At 40.1% G+C, this 17139-nt stretch overlaps 1 protein-coding gene across 1 annotated transcript in view; it reads right to left on the bottom strand.

Moving 5' to 3' along the window:
• Positions 1 to 5472: 5472 nt before the first annotated feature.
• col28a1a (collagen, type XXVIII, alpha 1a) overlaps positions 5473 to 17139 on the bottom strand; it is an 82648-nt gene continuing 70981 nt past the window's right edge. Inside the window, exons 26-33 of the mRNA XM_072371099.1 lie at positions 17071 to 17139; positions 16877 to 16957; positions 13609 to 13644; positions 13493 to 13529; positions 12834 to 13388; positions 8211 to 8359; positions 7143 to 7419; positions 5473 to 6490 (exon numbers count right to left, since the gene is read on the bottom strand). Coding sequence (XP_072227200.1) covers positions 6318 to 6490; positions 7143 to 7419; positions 8211 to 8359; positions 12834 to 13388; positions 13493 to 13529; positions 13609 to 13644; positions 16877 to 16957; positions 17071 to 17139 — 1377 coding nt within the window. The 3' untranslated portion in view covers positions 5473 to 6317. The remainder of the gene's footprint in view (positions 6491 to 7142; positions 7420 to 8210; positions 8360 to 12833; positions 13389 to 13492; positions 13530 to 13608; positions 13645 to 16876; positions 16958 to 17070) is intronic.

Raw genomic sequence — 17139 nt, 5'->3', positions numbered from 1 at the left:
CAGTAATAATAATATTATTGTTGTTGTTATTAATAACTGCTCTGCTCAGACTCATGAGAGACGTCCTTGTTTCCTGCCGTTCCATAGCAATGCAGCACGCCAGAGAAATTCATTATTATTATTTTTCACCGTGAGAAATACAATGCATGGCAGGAGTGCGTGACAGGACAGCGTGACAAAAGACCGAAAAGCGTGATTGTCACACTCAATGCATGAGACTTAAGAGTAGGGTGAGCAGATTTCAATTCACCAGATGTGGGACAAAGACTATGTTTGTGCGGGACAATGTGGGACACCAATGCATCGAGGTAGTCTAAAATAACTTTAGAAAATAAACCTCTCTATTCTGCCCCCTAGCTTGTAACATTACTATGCTTTGCCATCTGGTTGATTCAGTACCACATAACAGACTGCAAATAAAAACTTAACAAATATATTTTATTTAAATGCAACTTTCCCAAGTTCTCTTACATAAGAAAACATAGTCAGCATGGAGCTTTCATACTATTTCACAGTATGTCTCAAGTTAACACACCTGACTGAGGACAATTAAACAGAACAGACAGTCAGGACTACAATTATTCTTTCAATTATAGTGCTTATTTGTGTCGTTTCATGTCGTATTCACCTGATGTGAAACGGAAAAATGACTCAAGCAAGTTTCCCAGTCTTTGATGTAGCTGCAGTTTCTTTCCTTAGTTGGACAAGTTCCTCCCTTTCCGACCATGTCTCGCGCTGCATGCCGGTGTCGTTCTGACCTGATTTGGATTGTTTTTTGTTAGTGGGCGCGCCCTTAACCTGCGTCCGCATTGCCGTTTGACTAAAATGATCAAACAACCTGCCCCGCCCCCTGATGACAGCCTCACTGCTTTCTCCACACAGTAATTTGATAAATGCCAGATTATAAAACATGCATTTCAAAACTGGAGTCTGTCAATAACTGTCACATTTTGAGTTTTGTTTTGTCATGTTTTCAGGTCCTTGGTTAATTTCTGTCATGTCTTTTTCCCCTGTCACTAAAGTTTCACTCAAGTCACCTGTTTCTGTTCCACAGCTGCACCTCATCACTAATCACCTCCCTACAGTATTTAGTTTCCAGGTTTCCATCAGTCATGGCAAAAATCTTCACCTTACCTTTCATGCCACGTTTTGCCACAGTCTCGTCAGGTCAGGTTTAATTCATAGTCTTGTTTAATCATAGTCTTGTTTTTAGTTTCACCGTTTGATAACCGGCTCAGCCATGTCCTTTGGTCTTGCCTTGTGCCTTTTTTGTTAATAAACCCAAGTTACTGTGAAGTCCTCCCTTCTCGCACTACGAACCCTGACAATAACAATGCGGGACAACATCTCAATTTGCGGGACGTGTGAAAAGTAATGAAAATGCGTAACTGTCCCGTACAAAGCGGGACATCTGGGGCCTCATGTACAAAGGGTGGCACTTTTTCACATCAACGATCAGATGTATCAAGAGCGAAATGACCGTGGAAATGTGGGGTGCCTCACGCCAACTTTAGGGCTGTCGTACATACTACAGCTGTTGATTCTTTGGTGACACTTAGAGGTGATGTTAGGAAACTGTTATAATAAATAAATGTGAACACAATTTGTCCTCTGAGTGATGTGAGACACATGAACAATTCACACGTGTCTGCAATTACACGAGTGGATATAAAAGCATGTGCAAAGTGGTGCAATGCATACCATTAAAAACAATGGCTGCTTTAGCAGTATGGGAAGACGTTGTAAATGGTGCAATTGGAAGAGAGCGTGTGTTAAGAGACAGAGAGGATTTGCTGGCACATGATGACAACTGACTCGTCAGCCGTTTTGAGGGCAATCCTACTGGAACTGTGCGCAGAGCTGCGGCCGGCGTTGGAGCACAACACAGCGAGGAGCCATGCACTGCTTGTGCCACAGGTGATATGCGCACTTCAGTTCCCAGCAATCGGGGCATTCAAGAGGGAGCTGGCCAACCGATTGGGACTGTGCCAGTCGACCCTGACCTGAGCCATGCCAGCCGTGTGGGACGGAATTATCTGCATCTCAGCAGGTTTATCAAATTCCCACAATGCAGTTGAACAGGCCAACATTAAAGCACAATTTGAAGCAAGAGACGGTTTTCCTAATGTAATCGGAGTTATCAACTGCACATACATTGCTATAAAAACGCCATCACATGATGAATTTGTATATGTCAACAGGAAACATTTTCATTCCATCAATGTACAGATCGTATGTGATGCACAAATGCAATTAACCAACATTGTGGCGAGGTGGCCTGGTTCAATGCACGATTCATACATTCTGAGTAACAGCATTGTTGGGAACAATCAAGCTGGAACTGTGCGCGATGGGTGGCTTCTTGGTGTGTAACTTTATTCATGTAATTGTCCTAATATTATCAGGATGTGCATTGAGCATGTGCGCCCCCAATTTCTATCCTGTCTTTACAGCATCATAGTTGGTGGTTAAAGTTAGTAACTTGCTATTTTTTGATGGTTAAACTACAGCTTAAGATCTTTCTAAGAAGCCCCTGATCGTCTCTGTGTGCGAATGTTAATAACCCCGTGTGTAAAGTGGGAAATGTCTTAATCAACCTCACCTTTTCCGCGGTGCACTTTTGCACAAGGTTACTGTATGAACACGTTTGAGTTTGAGTTACACAAAAACATAGGTATTTACCTTTAATCAGAGTCACCCACATATGCTCCCACCACCCCTGAGAGAGCAGTGTCACCCATAGTTGTTCAAACAGGGTGGGCCCCTCTTCTCTTGCCCCCCCCCCCCCACCTGTTTTGGCCACACTTCGGTGGTGGGCAGCCAATCTCCGCTTCATATCCACCTTAATGTTGGACTTCTTCTTCACCTCTGCTTGTGTGCGCTTCTCATACCCCACAGCATTGACAGTCTCACACAAGCTCTCCCACCCACTCCTCTTACGTTTGCTGCTTATGTCAGAGGACATCATTTTCTGATCGTGCACAGAGGGGAATCGCAGGTGCAGGGCTAATTTAAATATGATTTGCATATTTAAGTAGGGAAGTGGACAGCGTGGAGTCGGATACTCCGACATGTGCGCTCAATTCCACGTTGATTGGGATGCACCCTACTTGAGAGCCCTACGTTAAGTGGGACTTGCTCCCCTGCGAGAGTTGCCGCTATCGCTTAGCAGCGCATCAAAGACTTTACATTCGTGCAAAGAAATTGCATGCTGTGTGGTCAAATGTTTCAGCATGCTGGAGGTATTTCCCCCTTTGATGTGATCAAAGCACTGCACGTGTTGCAACTGGCCCTAGTATTGTCCTTTTTGGTGAAATATAACTAAACTTTAGAGCGCTTTTGTCTCGACGCTATGAAACATTCTGAGCCAAAATACAAAACATGCACATGACATCGTGCAAATGCATCAGACGTTAACAGAACCTATTAACGGGAAGGCAGATTAACGATTCCACGGAATCGTTCTTCAACTGGTTCTCAATTACCATCCATAGTAGTTTTTTCCCTGACCGCTAATAAAGCCTCTCTCACCTTATCTGCTTGGTAGTGTACTGCTTTGATACTTTAACCCGACTTTCCCATTTGTTTTTCACTCCAAGACTTAAGTGCGATGTTCACATGCTTCTTCAAGATGGCCAACCTTTGAGGGGAGCCTGAGAAGAGTTTGTATATTTTTTCCACATTTCCAAAGAGGCAAGTGGCATCCATGGACACTTTAGCAGCATCAGAAACATCTAGATTTAAGCTAAGCACATTAAGTAAAGTTAAACTTATATTCATGAACTACCATGTGCTGACACATGAAAGCTCTTATCCAAACTGGAATTTTTTTTACTCTAGGCAGGAAGGTTAGAAAAAATATTGAATAAATTGCAGTTATTTATATAAAGACACAATCAAAAGTTAAAATGCAAGATCGAAAGTGAAATTTATCTTAGCTTTTGTAGAAGACAGTTGTGTTAGCAGAAGAAAACTGGGTTGTTTTGTACCTATTGACCACGGAGCAGCTTCTGAGAATGCTAATTACTGCACAGGGTAGCAGAATAGTTAAGAACAGCTAAATTTATTTACAGCACTGATTTTAAAGCATTGTCCATTTTTTCCATACTTTACCATTCATCTCATTCAAAACATGCTAAAAAGCTAGAATTAGGAAATGTCACAATCTAGAAAATTGCAACTACATTCCCAGTATTTTCACAATAAGTAAATTTAGAAGAATAAATACATGAAGCAAAAAAAATCCTCCTAAAGTACAATATCCTGCCCACATCCAAGAAGTCTTTGCCACTGATGGGAAAATTCATCATCTAGTGTGAACTTAAACTGTTACTTAAAGAATCTGCTTGACCTTGTAGAACAAGCTATATTGTTTGGAGGAGATTGTTGGATTTTGATGGCTTTTCAGCCCTTGGCGCCATACAGTGTGGTCAGCCCAGACACTCATTACATTTGAAAGCCCCTTCCACGTACACATTTGCAAGCAGACACGCAGAATACCCTCAGACATTAACATGTAGACTGAGCAATGACACTTACTCTGGCTTGAAGACAATACCCTGCAGCTTTCTGGCAACATCCAGCTGTGAGAGCTATCCCTCATCCATACCTACAAGTCCCTCCCAGACATATCCTGTGTTTCACAACTACGCCCAGCTAGTCTGGAAAATCCTTTGTTCATTCAAATTTACCCTCAGACACCAAGCCATGGTGCAGCAGCGCCCCACTATGCCACTTACAAGCATAGCATAGCAGTTTGAGAGTACAATAACAAATTCCTCATTGGCTCAACATTCCTACTCCCCACACTTGTCATTGGCTCATTCATACTCAACACATACTCACAACTCTCACCTAGACGAGAAGCCGCTCCTCCTCAACAGGTATAAATCACCACATTTTTCTGCATTGATAGGGTTTTTACTTCAGAGCTTTGATGCTATACTGTTGTGTTCCAAACATCCTTTTGATGCTGCTGTAAAACCCTCCAGGTGTTATTTTGTTGAGACTCGTTAGACCATTTTGTATTGGCAAAAATACAAATTCAAATTCTTCACCTGAGTTTTCATTAGAAAAAAGAAACGACAAGAAGTTACAGCTTAATAACCAGCTGTAGCTTTCAAATCTGACTGATACTTTTGTGTTCATTTAAAATAGAATAAGCCATACTGGTAATCTAAAATGTATCTGATTGCAGTTGTGCTAGGTACAGAATGCTCACGTAATCAGGGATACTACACAAGGCTAGTCTTGGAATGTTTGCTTAGGTATATAAAATGTCTGATTTATTAGTCAAGGAAAGCTTCCAGTCATAAAAAAACTGACCTGCCATTCTGTGTCGTACTTTTGTAGAATAAAGAAACTTAGACCAAGACCTCGCTTATTGATTTATTACACATAACACTAATACCCACTAAACACTAACCCTGCCCACTAACCAGTCAAATTTGGTGTGGGCAGAGTTATACATGTTTGGAGTTGGATTTATTAATCGTGGATTATAACCAGTAATACCTGCAGCTAAACTGCTGGTATGATCAGCCTGCCAACAGAAGAATCAGTTCAATGGATCTCAACACAGACTTTACATGAAATTGACAACTAGGTGCCTCACATTGTCATAAGTTCTTCCTGAGACCAGAAGGGCATTTAAGATTGAAATACTCATAACAGACTACTTAAAATACTGAAAATGTTGTGTTATTCTCATTTACTTCTATTTACTCTTATTTGCTTATTCCTCATTTTCTGCAGGTGCTCCATTTCATATTCTAATGGTGGTTATACTCTATGCTGGAGTCAAATATGAATGTATGTAATCAAGTGACCACATTTAGCCATGTCTTTTCACTGTCAGGTAAGATTAGTCAGTAAAATCAGGTAAGGCAAAAGGGGACAGATTTGTCGAACTTACATTATGATAATCCCTGGTGACTTGTATAAATCAAAGCGTTTGTTGGTCTGAACGGCAACTTAACAACAGAAAAAGAAAGTGTGACTGAAAAGACTTGTTCTTAGGGGGGCATGGAGTTATTGTAGCAAATGAGTCTTTGCACCTTTTCCATACAATGATTACACATCATGTGTAGCTGGTAAGACAGCAGGAGGGACTGCAGTGTGAACGTTGTCTGAGAGACTGCATAAAGGCTCATATCTGCTCTCCATCATCTTCTTCACATGCAGTAGTCCACAGAGTGTGACAGCAACAGCTGCTGGCCTGGGCACCAGTTGAAAAGTAAAGCCTGAGTCATTTTATTCATGAGTGGCACAGATGGAGTCCATTAGCTCTGCATACACCCTTCCCCCTAAATAGTATGTTACGTGTAGATGCAAGTATTCCTGCAGGTGGTTTCAGTCTCAAAGTTATTTGCACTGCCCTGACAGCCTCCATACCAGAACTGGGCACAGGCATTGGCCTCAGGATCATAGTACCACCTGATAATGTACTGCCGACAGGGACCTGGATCCAAAGGCTGACTGCACCCATCATCTGAAAGAAGAAGATGTCTGCAATGCGTGAACTATTTCAGTTACATTGATAAATTACCACAATCATTTCAGCTACTTCATAATTTGGCAGGTAATTATTTTAAACATGCCAATGTGCCACAGTCATTAAGATGAAGGTAAAGCAATAGACATCTGTAAAGGTGGTACTTGTCTTTTCACTGAAAAATAATCTAACTGTGCTCACTGGACACTAACATCATCTTATTGTGATGTTGTGGGCCTCTTGAATGCATACCAATATAACAAAATATACCCAAAAGGTCTCAGAGGACCTTTTACTTGTTCTCTGAGTTTTTCAGTTTCAACATATGACGACTCAGCACATTATAATCTGTTTGTGGTGTAAACAGCATTCAGCAGTTTTGAATCAGGAGCTCCTTCCATTCCATCACAAGTTAAATTCCTATAATGAATAAATAATTTATCAGGGACACCATGCTAGGAGTGGGTCAAGCCTACTTTAGTTTGCTCTTTCTCTTTCTATTTTCTATAATTTTATACTTATACACACACACATATATAACTTATATATAAGGTTTTGTTTTGTGTGAATCTATTGTCAGTTATATAATACAAAGGTAAGGCATGTCAATTTGACAAGATATATATCTGTTGTTGTTGTGCCTGTTTACCTGACACTGGTGAATCTGTCAGGGTGGGAGGAGGAGGACTGAAGGGCGCTTGAGTGCTCTCTGTCTCATACAGCCAGTAAGTCAGACTCTGTCGGCCTGTCACCAAGGTCAGCCCTGTGCTGTGCATCATCCTGCCATCAGGGAGAGTATATGTGAAGTCTGCCAGCTTATCTTTGGGGTCCAACAGCAAATCAGTTTCAACCTGGTTCTCATCAGGATTTCCTGGCTCAGGGGTCTGTGAAGGCTGGACCGTTGCAGCCTCTTCTGGGAACTCAAGCTGAGAAGTAGAGGATGAGAATAAACACAACACATTTGCCAATATTTCAGGTTTAAAGCAGTCTTACCAACCAACAAAGTATTCACTAGTTTTACATGATTTCTTAGTATGAAAATCAATGTACAGAGATACCACCTGGTCATAACCAGGTGAACATCATGTCAGCTTTTTGCATAAATTACTTTGTCCAGAATAGCGTCAATGCCATGACATTTAGTAGAATTAGTTGTACCTAAAGATGATTTGGCATTGATGATCTTCCTGTATTTTATTTGGTTTAACTACACATGCAAGTCTTCTACATAACGATAACACAAAAGCTAATGGGTGAACAGATAATAAATTAGTTGTGAGTAAACGGCAGCCTACTTTAGTTTGCTCTTTCTCTTTCAATTTTCTATAATTTTATACTTACACGCACGTATATATAAAACCAAACTGTACTCATGCCCTACATGTCGCCTACTTACACTTTCATCAAACAGCAACTGGTATGCACTGACAGATTTGCTGATTAGCACTAAGTAAGTGTCCTGGAAGGTGAAGGGAAAGTTTTCTATACATTTGATCAGAAAACAAATAACTTGACAAATTTGAGACAGTATGTCTGATGCTGTCTCTGCAAACTTCAAGACAGCAATTAACATTCTAAATAATGATTTAATTCCAAACTCAAATTGAAACTCAAATTGCTATATGTTATATGTTAGCATTCATAGGCTGAAGTAAAATGTATTTTCATGTATTATGTCAATCTATCATATCTGTAAATGAGATGAGTGCATCGTTACCTCTATGTTTTTCTCCTCTGGGATCTTTTTATAGTGGATGTCTTTTGGAGCGCCTGGAGAGCTTTCCACAGATGGAAAGACAGACTTTGGTAGAAAGGCCATTGTGTCATCCTGGCGGCAAATCTGCTTCAGTATGTTACTTTCTAGAGCTGTACCAAAATGAAGAGAGGTAACAGAAAAGTTGTTCTAGGTTATACTCATTACAAGAACTAAAGAGAAAATAATTATATTTCGTGGTTGAAATTAATAATAAATCATAAAAATTCAGTGTTTGCTATTGTATTGTCTAATCTTAAAGGATATCAGAATCATTTGTTTATTATCCACACGCAACTGTTTAGTTAAAGAGTGAGTGAATAATAGGCTGTTAATTCAGTTTTTTCGGGGCCAATATGATTGATTTATGGTTTACATTGAAAGTCTATTGTGAATTAATGTTTTCTTGGTTAAATGTTAAAAATATGCAATTAAATCAACATTGTCTTATGGTTAGATTTTGAATAAACCCCAGCTGGTCGAGGCAGATGGCCACCCTTCCCGAGTCTGGTTCTGCCAGAGGTTTCTTCCTGTTAAAAGGGAGTCGTTCCTTTCCACAGTCGCCTCAGGCTCAGGACAGGAGATTGGACTGAAGACAAGTTTCGGTGCAATCTGTTGGTTTCCTTAGCAAGGAAATTGTTTTTGAATTGGCTCTGTATGTATGAATTGAACAAATTTTTTACAATGAATCTAACTGGCTTGAATTGGACTTTGTCATTGAAGTGCTTTGAGATGGCATTTGTCATGATTTGGCACTATCTTAATAAACTGAATTGAATTGAATATTGAAGTACTGGCATTTAAACTTTCTGCCATTAAGAAAAATGGTTCGTAGACAAATTTTGATGAATTTTTAATTAGCTGTTCCTGTGAAAAATATTGTACTTAGTGCCAATTTTTAGGAGAATCTGTGTGGACAGAGTTATACAGATATTTAAAAACTGTGTGTATCAACTCTCAAACAGAACTGATTGAAATTGGTGTCTTCCACCTCACCTCCTGAAGTCCCACTTCGGGTAAGAGCCCAAAAATGGAGCTTCATGTGCTCTCTACTGGGACCTCCAAATGCACATCTCGATGTTAAAGCATGTGTCTGCCATCTGGGGACAGTTACATAATACTTGTGGAACAATCTGAACTGTGGGCTGTTCTTAGTTGTATTGGCATTGATGCTGTTTCCTTGACTTCTCTTTGGAAAAGACATGCACTATATTGCCAAAAATAGTCGCTCATCTGCTTTTACATGCATTTGAATTTAAGTGACATCCTATTCCTAATCCATAGGATTTAATATGACGTCAGCCCACCCGTTGCAGCTATAACAGCTTCAACTCTTCTGGGCAACCTTTCCACATGGTTTAGAAGTGTGTTTATAGGAATTTTTGACCATTCTTCCAGAAGCGCATTTGTGAGGTCAGACACTGTTTGTTTTTTTCTTTTGGACAGAAGGCCTGGCTCACAGTCTCCGCTCGAATTCATCACAACGGTGTTCTATCGGGTTGAGGTCAGGACTCTGTGCAGGCCAGTCAAGTTCTTCCACACCAAACTCGCTCATCCATGTTTTATGTTGGAACTGTTTCCACAAAGTTGGGAACATGAAATTGTCCAAAATCTCTTGGTATGCTGAAGCATTCAGAGTTCCTTTCACTGGAACTAAGGGCCAAGCCCAGCTCCTGAAGAACAACCACACACCATAATCGCCCCTCCACTAAACTTTACACTTGGCACAATGCAGTCAGACAAGTACCGTTCCCCTGGCAACTGCCAAACCCAGACTCCTCCATCAGATTGCCAGATGGAGAAGCGTAATTCATCCCTCCAGAGAACACGTCTCCACTGCTCTAGAGTTCAGTGGTGGCATGCTTTACAACAAAGCATCCAACACTTTGCATTGCACTTGGCGATGTATGGCTTGGATGCAGCTGCTCAGCCATGGAAACGCATTCCATGAAGCTCTCTATGCACTGTTCTTGAGCCAATCTGAAGGCAATATGAAGTTTGGAGGTCTGTAGCAATTGACTCACTGTACGCCTCAGCATCCGCTGACCCCACTCTGTCATTTTACATGACCTCCCACTTCGTGGTTGAGTTGCTGTCGTTTCCAATCGCTTCCACTTTGTTATAATACCACTGACCGTTGACTGTGGAATATTTAGTAGCAAGGAAATTTACCGACTGGACTTGTTGCACAGGTAGCATTCTATCACGGTACCATGCTGGAATTCACTGAGCTCCTGGGAGCGATCCATTCTTTCACAGGTGTTTGTGGCAATCTGCATGCCTAGGTACTTGAATTTATACACCTATGGCCATGGAAGTATAAGCAGCTGATGTCCAAAGAGAGGAGAGGAGAGGAAGCTTCACCGCTTCTGCGCCTGAATGACAGTGTTTTTTTTGTTTTGTTTTTATTGTGTGCGATACACATTCTGCTGTCATTGAACCTCGCTGCGGTCCTGGATATTGGTTTAACCATTGAAGGGACATTATACTCCAGCATCCAGGTGCCACTGTGTGACGCTAAAGTGTGACTCGGCTAGCGTGATGCTAAGCTATTCTGCTGCAGAGTTGTTGAACCTCAATAACGGCAATGTCCACAGAAACTCCCAGAGAAAGTTTATGCTCATTCAGACTGGGTCATCCGTGCCGGTATCTGGTCAGCTGGGCGCTCTGGCACACGGCGTTCACATCAGAGGGCTGCGGCTCTTTGGACGTGTAATCCTGACACGACTACAGCGGATCCTGCTTCTCTCTGGGCGCCAGATAATAAACACAGAGTTTAAATTTCTCAGGCCTACTGGAAGACACACGTCTGGGTCTCGTCTTAAAATTGAACTCGTCAATGTGCAATGTGCAAAAAAAATAAATATGCCTTATCCAAGAGCACATCCAGGATAAGGATCTGGATACTATGTATGTCACGTGAAATTCAACAACAAAAATTCTCAACATTACCTTCTCTGGCCAGAACATCTCTCTTTCCAGTATGGTCAACATTCTTGGTGTTATTTTTGATCCACAACTCATCTTTGAAAACCATTTTAAGCATATCTGCAAAGTTTCATTCTTCCACCTCCAAAATATTGCAAAACTCCGGCCCTTACTCTCTCTTTCTGATGCAGAGAGGCTCGTCCAAGCCTTTGTCTCCTCCAGACTTGACTATTGCAACGCACTTCTATTTAGGATTCCTGGCAAGAACATACAGAGATTACAGTATGTTCAGAACTGTGCTGCCAGGATCCTGATGAGAGTGCGTAAACATGAACATATCACCCCTGTTCTCCAATCTCTCTGCTCACCTTCCACTCCCTGCATGATAATGCGCCATCTTACATAAAAGACCTTCTCACCCTTCCCTGTCCTTCACGCTCTCGCCGTTCCTCCAACACTAGCCTTCTTCACACTCCCAGAACTTGCTCCCGCACCATTGGAGACTGGGCCTTTTTCTGAGAGCCCTCAGATGTGGAGGCAGAGCGTTCCACAACCGAGGGCTCAACAGACTGAGAAATCCTTCAAACCCAGTGTTTTTAATGATCTCCCTTTAAATGCCCTGTCCTGTTTTTTATTTCTTTCTGCATTTAATGGACTCACTACTTTGATTTATGTATTTTGTTTGCATTTTACTGCCCCTGTTTTTATCTTATTAGTTGTCTTTTATCCCACTGTAGCACTTTGAGATTTTGTTGTAAATGTAAAGTGTATTATAAATAAAATGTATTATTATTGTTATTAAGTTATTGGAACACATGAATTTAATTATGGATGGGTGATTGAACACTATTGGCAATATAGAGTATGTTAAAGTGGACAAAGATCTGCTTTGTGATGTGAATGAGTGAATGAGGCTTAAGATAATGAAGATTATCTTGTGCAGCTGTTGTGTGCGTTTTTGCTTTTCTTTTTATGCTTTTTGGAGCTTTATTCTTTTGTTGTTTTTTTTGTTGAAATCGATTGTTATCAGATTGAGATAACTTCCAATCAATCAGTACTGGTTCAACACATTGTGTGAGCCCTGGAGCCTTTGCGTTGTTAGCTTTTTGGAGGACTGCACGTCTGTGTTGAAAAATTGTCTATCTGAGAGCAATGCAGGCGGATACCTTCGTTAGGGGTATAAAACAGAGCTATGATGAAATACTTGCTTACTTTCTGGCCCCATCTCTTGAGCTTTTTGGAACCTGACTTTAAAATGTAAACCAAACAATGCCCATGATATTAAACTCATGAAGTTGTATCTTCCGTGATTACACATGTATGTGGTTATATTCTTTGTTTTAGTATAGTGTTGAAATGGAAAATGGAATGCAGTGACTGACTGGTGAAGTGAAGAAGTGACTAAAGTGAAGAAGTGACCATTTCTCAGTTCCTCCCTACACAGTTCTCTTTAAGTTGCATTCTTCTTCATACAGTTGAAATCTTACATATATTCCTGTCAGATTGAAATCTGTGAAGTGGTCCAAGTTTTGGTGTAAACTGCATCAGATTTGAAGGGTTATCAACATGTTATAGAAGTGATCAATACTGTATCAATCATTCTTTGACAAGTGTGTCAGCATGCCTATGTCAATAGTGAGCTTTGCTGTTTCTTCTTACTGTGTAGCATTCTGAAGTCATCAATAAGATAGACATAGTCATCATCAGGGTCAGAGGCAATAGTTTTCATCTCAGCCTGGAACTCCTCATACAGAGGATCACTCTTGTTCACTACTCCTATGGCAAATATCTTGATCCCTTCTGCATGGGCCTTTGTGGCTGTTTCTTCAAAATCGATGACATCCCGTGGGTCAGACTGACCATCTGTTAGAACTACAGCCACTTTCCTCACACCAGGCCGAGAGGCCTGGAACAACTGATTTGCCCGATGGATGGCACTGCCTGTGAAGGTGCCTTCACCCAGGTAGGGCATTCCTCTGACTGCAGTCTTGATTTCCTCTTGTCTGGGTTGCTGCTGCAGACTGACCACCACCATGTCCACATGGCTGTAAAGTACCACACCAATCCGACTGGCTTCCCGACTCACTGTCACCTGGTCGATAAGTCCATTCACAAAGTCCTTGACCATCTCAAAGTTTTCCGGCCCCACACTCTCAGAGCTGTCAATCACAAACACTAGCTCGAGAGGGCTCTTGCTGCACGTGAGACCACATCCTAGTCAACATATGTAAAGGGAAAATTAAACATTCAGAAATTAGAAGCTGTATAAAGTTACATTTATTAGACAAGTAAATAAAACATAATTTCATCAAATTTACCACATATTTCCCTTATTATTCTAATGACGTCTTCTCTCTGTGTGAGGAAAAAAAAAGAAGAAGATAAGAAAACTAGTATTGTCTCCATATGTAATTTGTGTCTGTCTGTTACTCACTGTCAGCCCAGGTACCCCCCTTTCTCCAGGTCTCCCCTGTAAATATAATGATAAGAAAGTACATATAACCTTGTATGAGATGCTCTGTTCGTTTTTGGTAGGTAGACATCTAGGTTTTTAAAAATGTGCATACGTAATCTTGATAAAACAAATTATTTAAAAAAGCAGCTTGATTTTCCACAATTTCACAATGACTGGAGGGGAAATGTACTGTAAGTGAAATCAGTACATTCATTCAATTAGGTTTATAGCTACTGAAACTGTTGAATGCAACAGATATAGAACTGAAATTTTTTTTCTTTTTTTTTTTTTTAATCATACCATACCCTGTGGAGTAAACAGTAACTCGTTCATTACTGATTACCTCAACATCAGTTTTCAGCCTCAAAAAGCAAAGAAGTAGGCAAACATGGAAGAATAAGCTATTCATGAAGTTGACTGGGGAGTTGATAGGAATATCACTGTTGGCAAAATGGCTGAGGCAGTTGGTTAATATCTGCATTAAAATAAAGATACTCAAACTCTGAAGCAGAAAACTAACACATAGGGCTACATTGCTGTCTGAGATTTAAAAACTTTTCATTTATAATAATACCTTGAAAACGAGTAGACTATAAAGAAAAATTTATATTACACTGCAGTTTTACTTTCAGTATACAATTGTATTTCAGTATACAGTGTACAGTATACAAATCCACCTGAATTGGAAAATGAGAAAACCAATAGCACATAAAGTCAACATATCTAAAATGGCAACTTTTATGTCCAGTCTTCTGTTTATTGCCTACTGCACCTGCTTCTTAAAGGAACTTCACAAACAGGACCTTACTATTTTTTTGAGGATTGCTTTGGCTTTAAAATCTGCTTGTAATTCTAATAATTTTTGACTGAATGAATATTAATTCAATTCAATTCAATTCAGTTTTATTTATAGATCACCATATTACAACAAATGTCATCTCAAGGCACTTAAATAATATAGTCCAATTCAAGCCAATTGGAATAATTCATTAATTAATCATTATCCAATGAAATCCAATTAATTAATTTCAAAATAATCCAATTCATACATACAGAGCCAATTCAAAAACAATATCCTAGCTGGGGTTTGAGAAGACAGAAAAGAGGGGGGAAAACACCATAACACTATTCAAAGGATACCTGTTGGAACAGAGAAACACAAGTCAATAACCACAATAATGTCACATGTACATAATATCATTTGAGAAATTAAAAAGGGGGAAAAGAGAGCAAAGTGAGGAAAGGTGTGACAGATGAGGTCCCCCAGCAGTCTAAGCCTATAGCAGCTTAACTATGGGACATTGCAGGATCACCTGAGCCACCCCTAATTATAAGCTTCATTAAATAGGAAAGTTTTAAGCCTAATCTTAAAAGTGGAAAGGGTGTCTGCTTCCCGGACATTTACTGGCAGCTTATTGCACAAGAGAGGGGCCTGATAACTGAAGGCTCTACCTCCCATTCTACTTTTAGAAACTCTGGGAACAACAAGTAAACCTGCAGTTTGGGAGCGAAGTGCTCTGTTAGGAAAATATCTTACAATGAGATCTTTAAGATATGATGGAGCTCGGTCATAAAGAACTTTATATGTGAGAAGAGGAATCTTAAATTCTATTCTGAATTTAACAGGGAGCCAATGAAGAGAAGCTAAAACTGGAGAAACATGATCTCTCCTGTTAGATCTCATCAGAACTCTGGCTGCAGCATTTTGGATCAGCTGGAGGCTTTTCAGAGAATATGTGGGACAGCCCAATAATAAAGAATTACAGTAGTCTAATATTGAAGTAACAAATGCATGAACTCATTTCTCTGCATCACCCTGAGACAGGATGTTCCTGATTTTAGCAATATTACGAAGGTGAAAGAAGGCAGTCCTAGAAACCAGTTTTATATGCGAGTCAAATGATAAATTCTGGTCAAAAGTAACTCCAAGTTTCCTCACTGTCGAACTAGAAGCCAAGGAAATACCAGCTCAAGTAACTATATAACGAGACAATTTCTCCCTGAAGCGCTCAGGTCCAAAGAGAACAACTTCAGTTTTGTCTGAATTTAAAAGCAGACAGTTCTGAGTCATCCAGGTCTTTATGTCTTTAAGACAGGCGTGTAGTCTGACCAACCTATTGGTTTCATCTGGTTTCATAGATAAGTACAGCTGAGTATCATCAGCATAGCAATGGAAATTCATGCCATGCTGTATAATAATGTTACCTAATGGAAGCATGTACAAAGTAAAAAGCATCGGTCCAAGCACAGAACCCTGAGGAACTACATGACTTACTCTGGTGTGTGAAGAAGATTCTTCATTTATAAGAACAAACTGGAATCTCTCAAGTAAATATTACTTAAACCAGCCTAATGCAGTTCCTTTAATCCCAATAACATGTTCAAGTCTCTGTAACAGAATGCTGTGATCGATCGTATCAAATGCAGCACTGAGATCCAACAGGACAAGCACAGACTCAAGTCTGCTATCAGAGGCTAAGAGGAGATCATTGGTAACTTTCACCAGTGCTGTTTCTGTGCTATGATGCACTCTGAATCCTCACTGAAACTCTTCAAACACATAATTTCTGTGTAAATGATCACAAAGTTGAGCTGCAACTATTTCTTCAAGGACTTTAGACAAAAAAAGGGAGATTGGATATAGGTCAATAATTAGCCAACACTTCTGAATCAAGAGTAGGTTTTTTAAGTAAAGGATTACAGCTACCTTAAAAGTCTGAGGTACATATCCTGTCAACAAAGACAGACTGATCAAATCCAATATGGAAGTATTGATTAAAGGGAAAACCTCCTTGAACAGTCTGGTTCGGATTGGGTCTAACATACAAGTTGATGGTTTAGAAGAGACTATTGCTGTTGTTAGCTCAGAGAGATCAACTGGGCAGAAGCCATCGAAATACAAATCAGGTTCTAAAGATACTTCTAAAGCTTCTCTACTTGATGATACATCAGTGATGATAGTGGGAAGGATTCCATCAATCTTCTCTCTCATAGAAACAATTTTATTGATAAAGAATCTCATGAAATTATCACTGCTGAGAGTTAAAGGAATACATGACTCAACAGAGCTCAGACTCTCAATCACAAAGTAAAATCTTCTTTCCAGATTCCATTTTTCATTCAGTGAGAGAGACGACTGTGCTTAAAAGAAGACTAGAATAAATTGTAACTTTGTAAAATAAAAAGAACAAATCATTGACAAAATATTATGATCATCACAAAACATAAACAGAACATGTTATATTACCATCTGTCCAGGTGAACCAGTTGTTCCATAGTCGCCTTTGTCTCCTTTCTTTCCTCTGTGTCCAGGAATTCCTTGGTCACCCTATGTATGTAATAAAGGCCTTTAATTGATAGCAATTTGGTGCACTCGTAGTTGAATCCAATATGTGACGAGTTGTGTAATCATTACCACATGCAGTATCTGAACCATTATACCTTCTCTCCAGGAAGACTGTCACCTGGTTTCCCCCTGGGACCCATTGCCCCCTGAAACCCAGGCTCTCC

Source organism: Leuresthes tenuis, unplaced genomic scaffold (genome assembly GCF_036924035.1).
Source record: "Leuresthes tenuis unplaced genomic scaffold, fLeuTen1.0.hap1 SCAF_18, whole genome shotgun sequence".
In the NCBI taxonomy this organism is placed as follows: Eukaryota; Metazoa; Chordata; class Actinopteri; order Atheriniformes; family Atherinopsidae; genus Leuresthes; species Leuresthes tenuis.
Note: the sequence above shows the minus strand (reverse complement) of the source record. Positions and strands in the feature narration are given on the sequence as shown.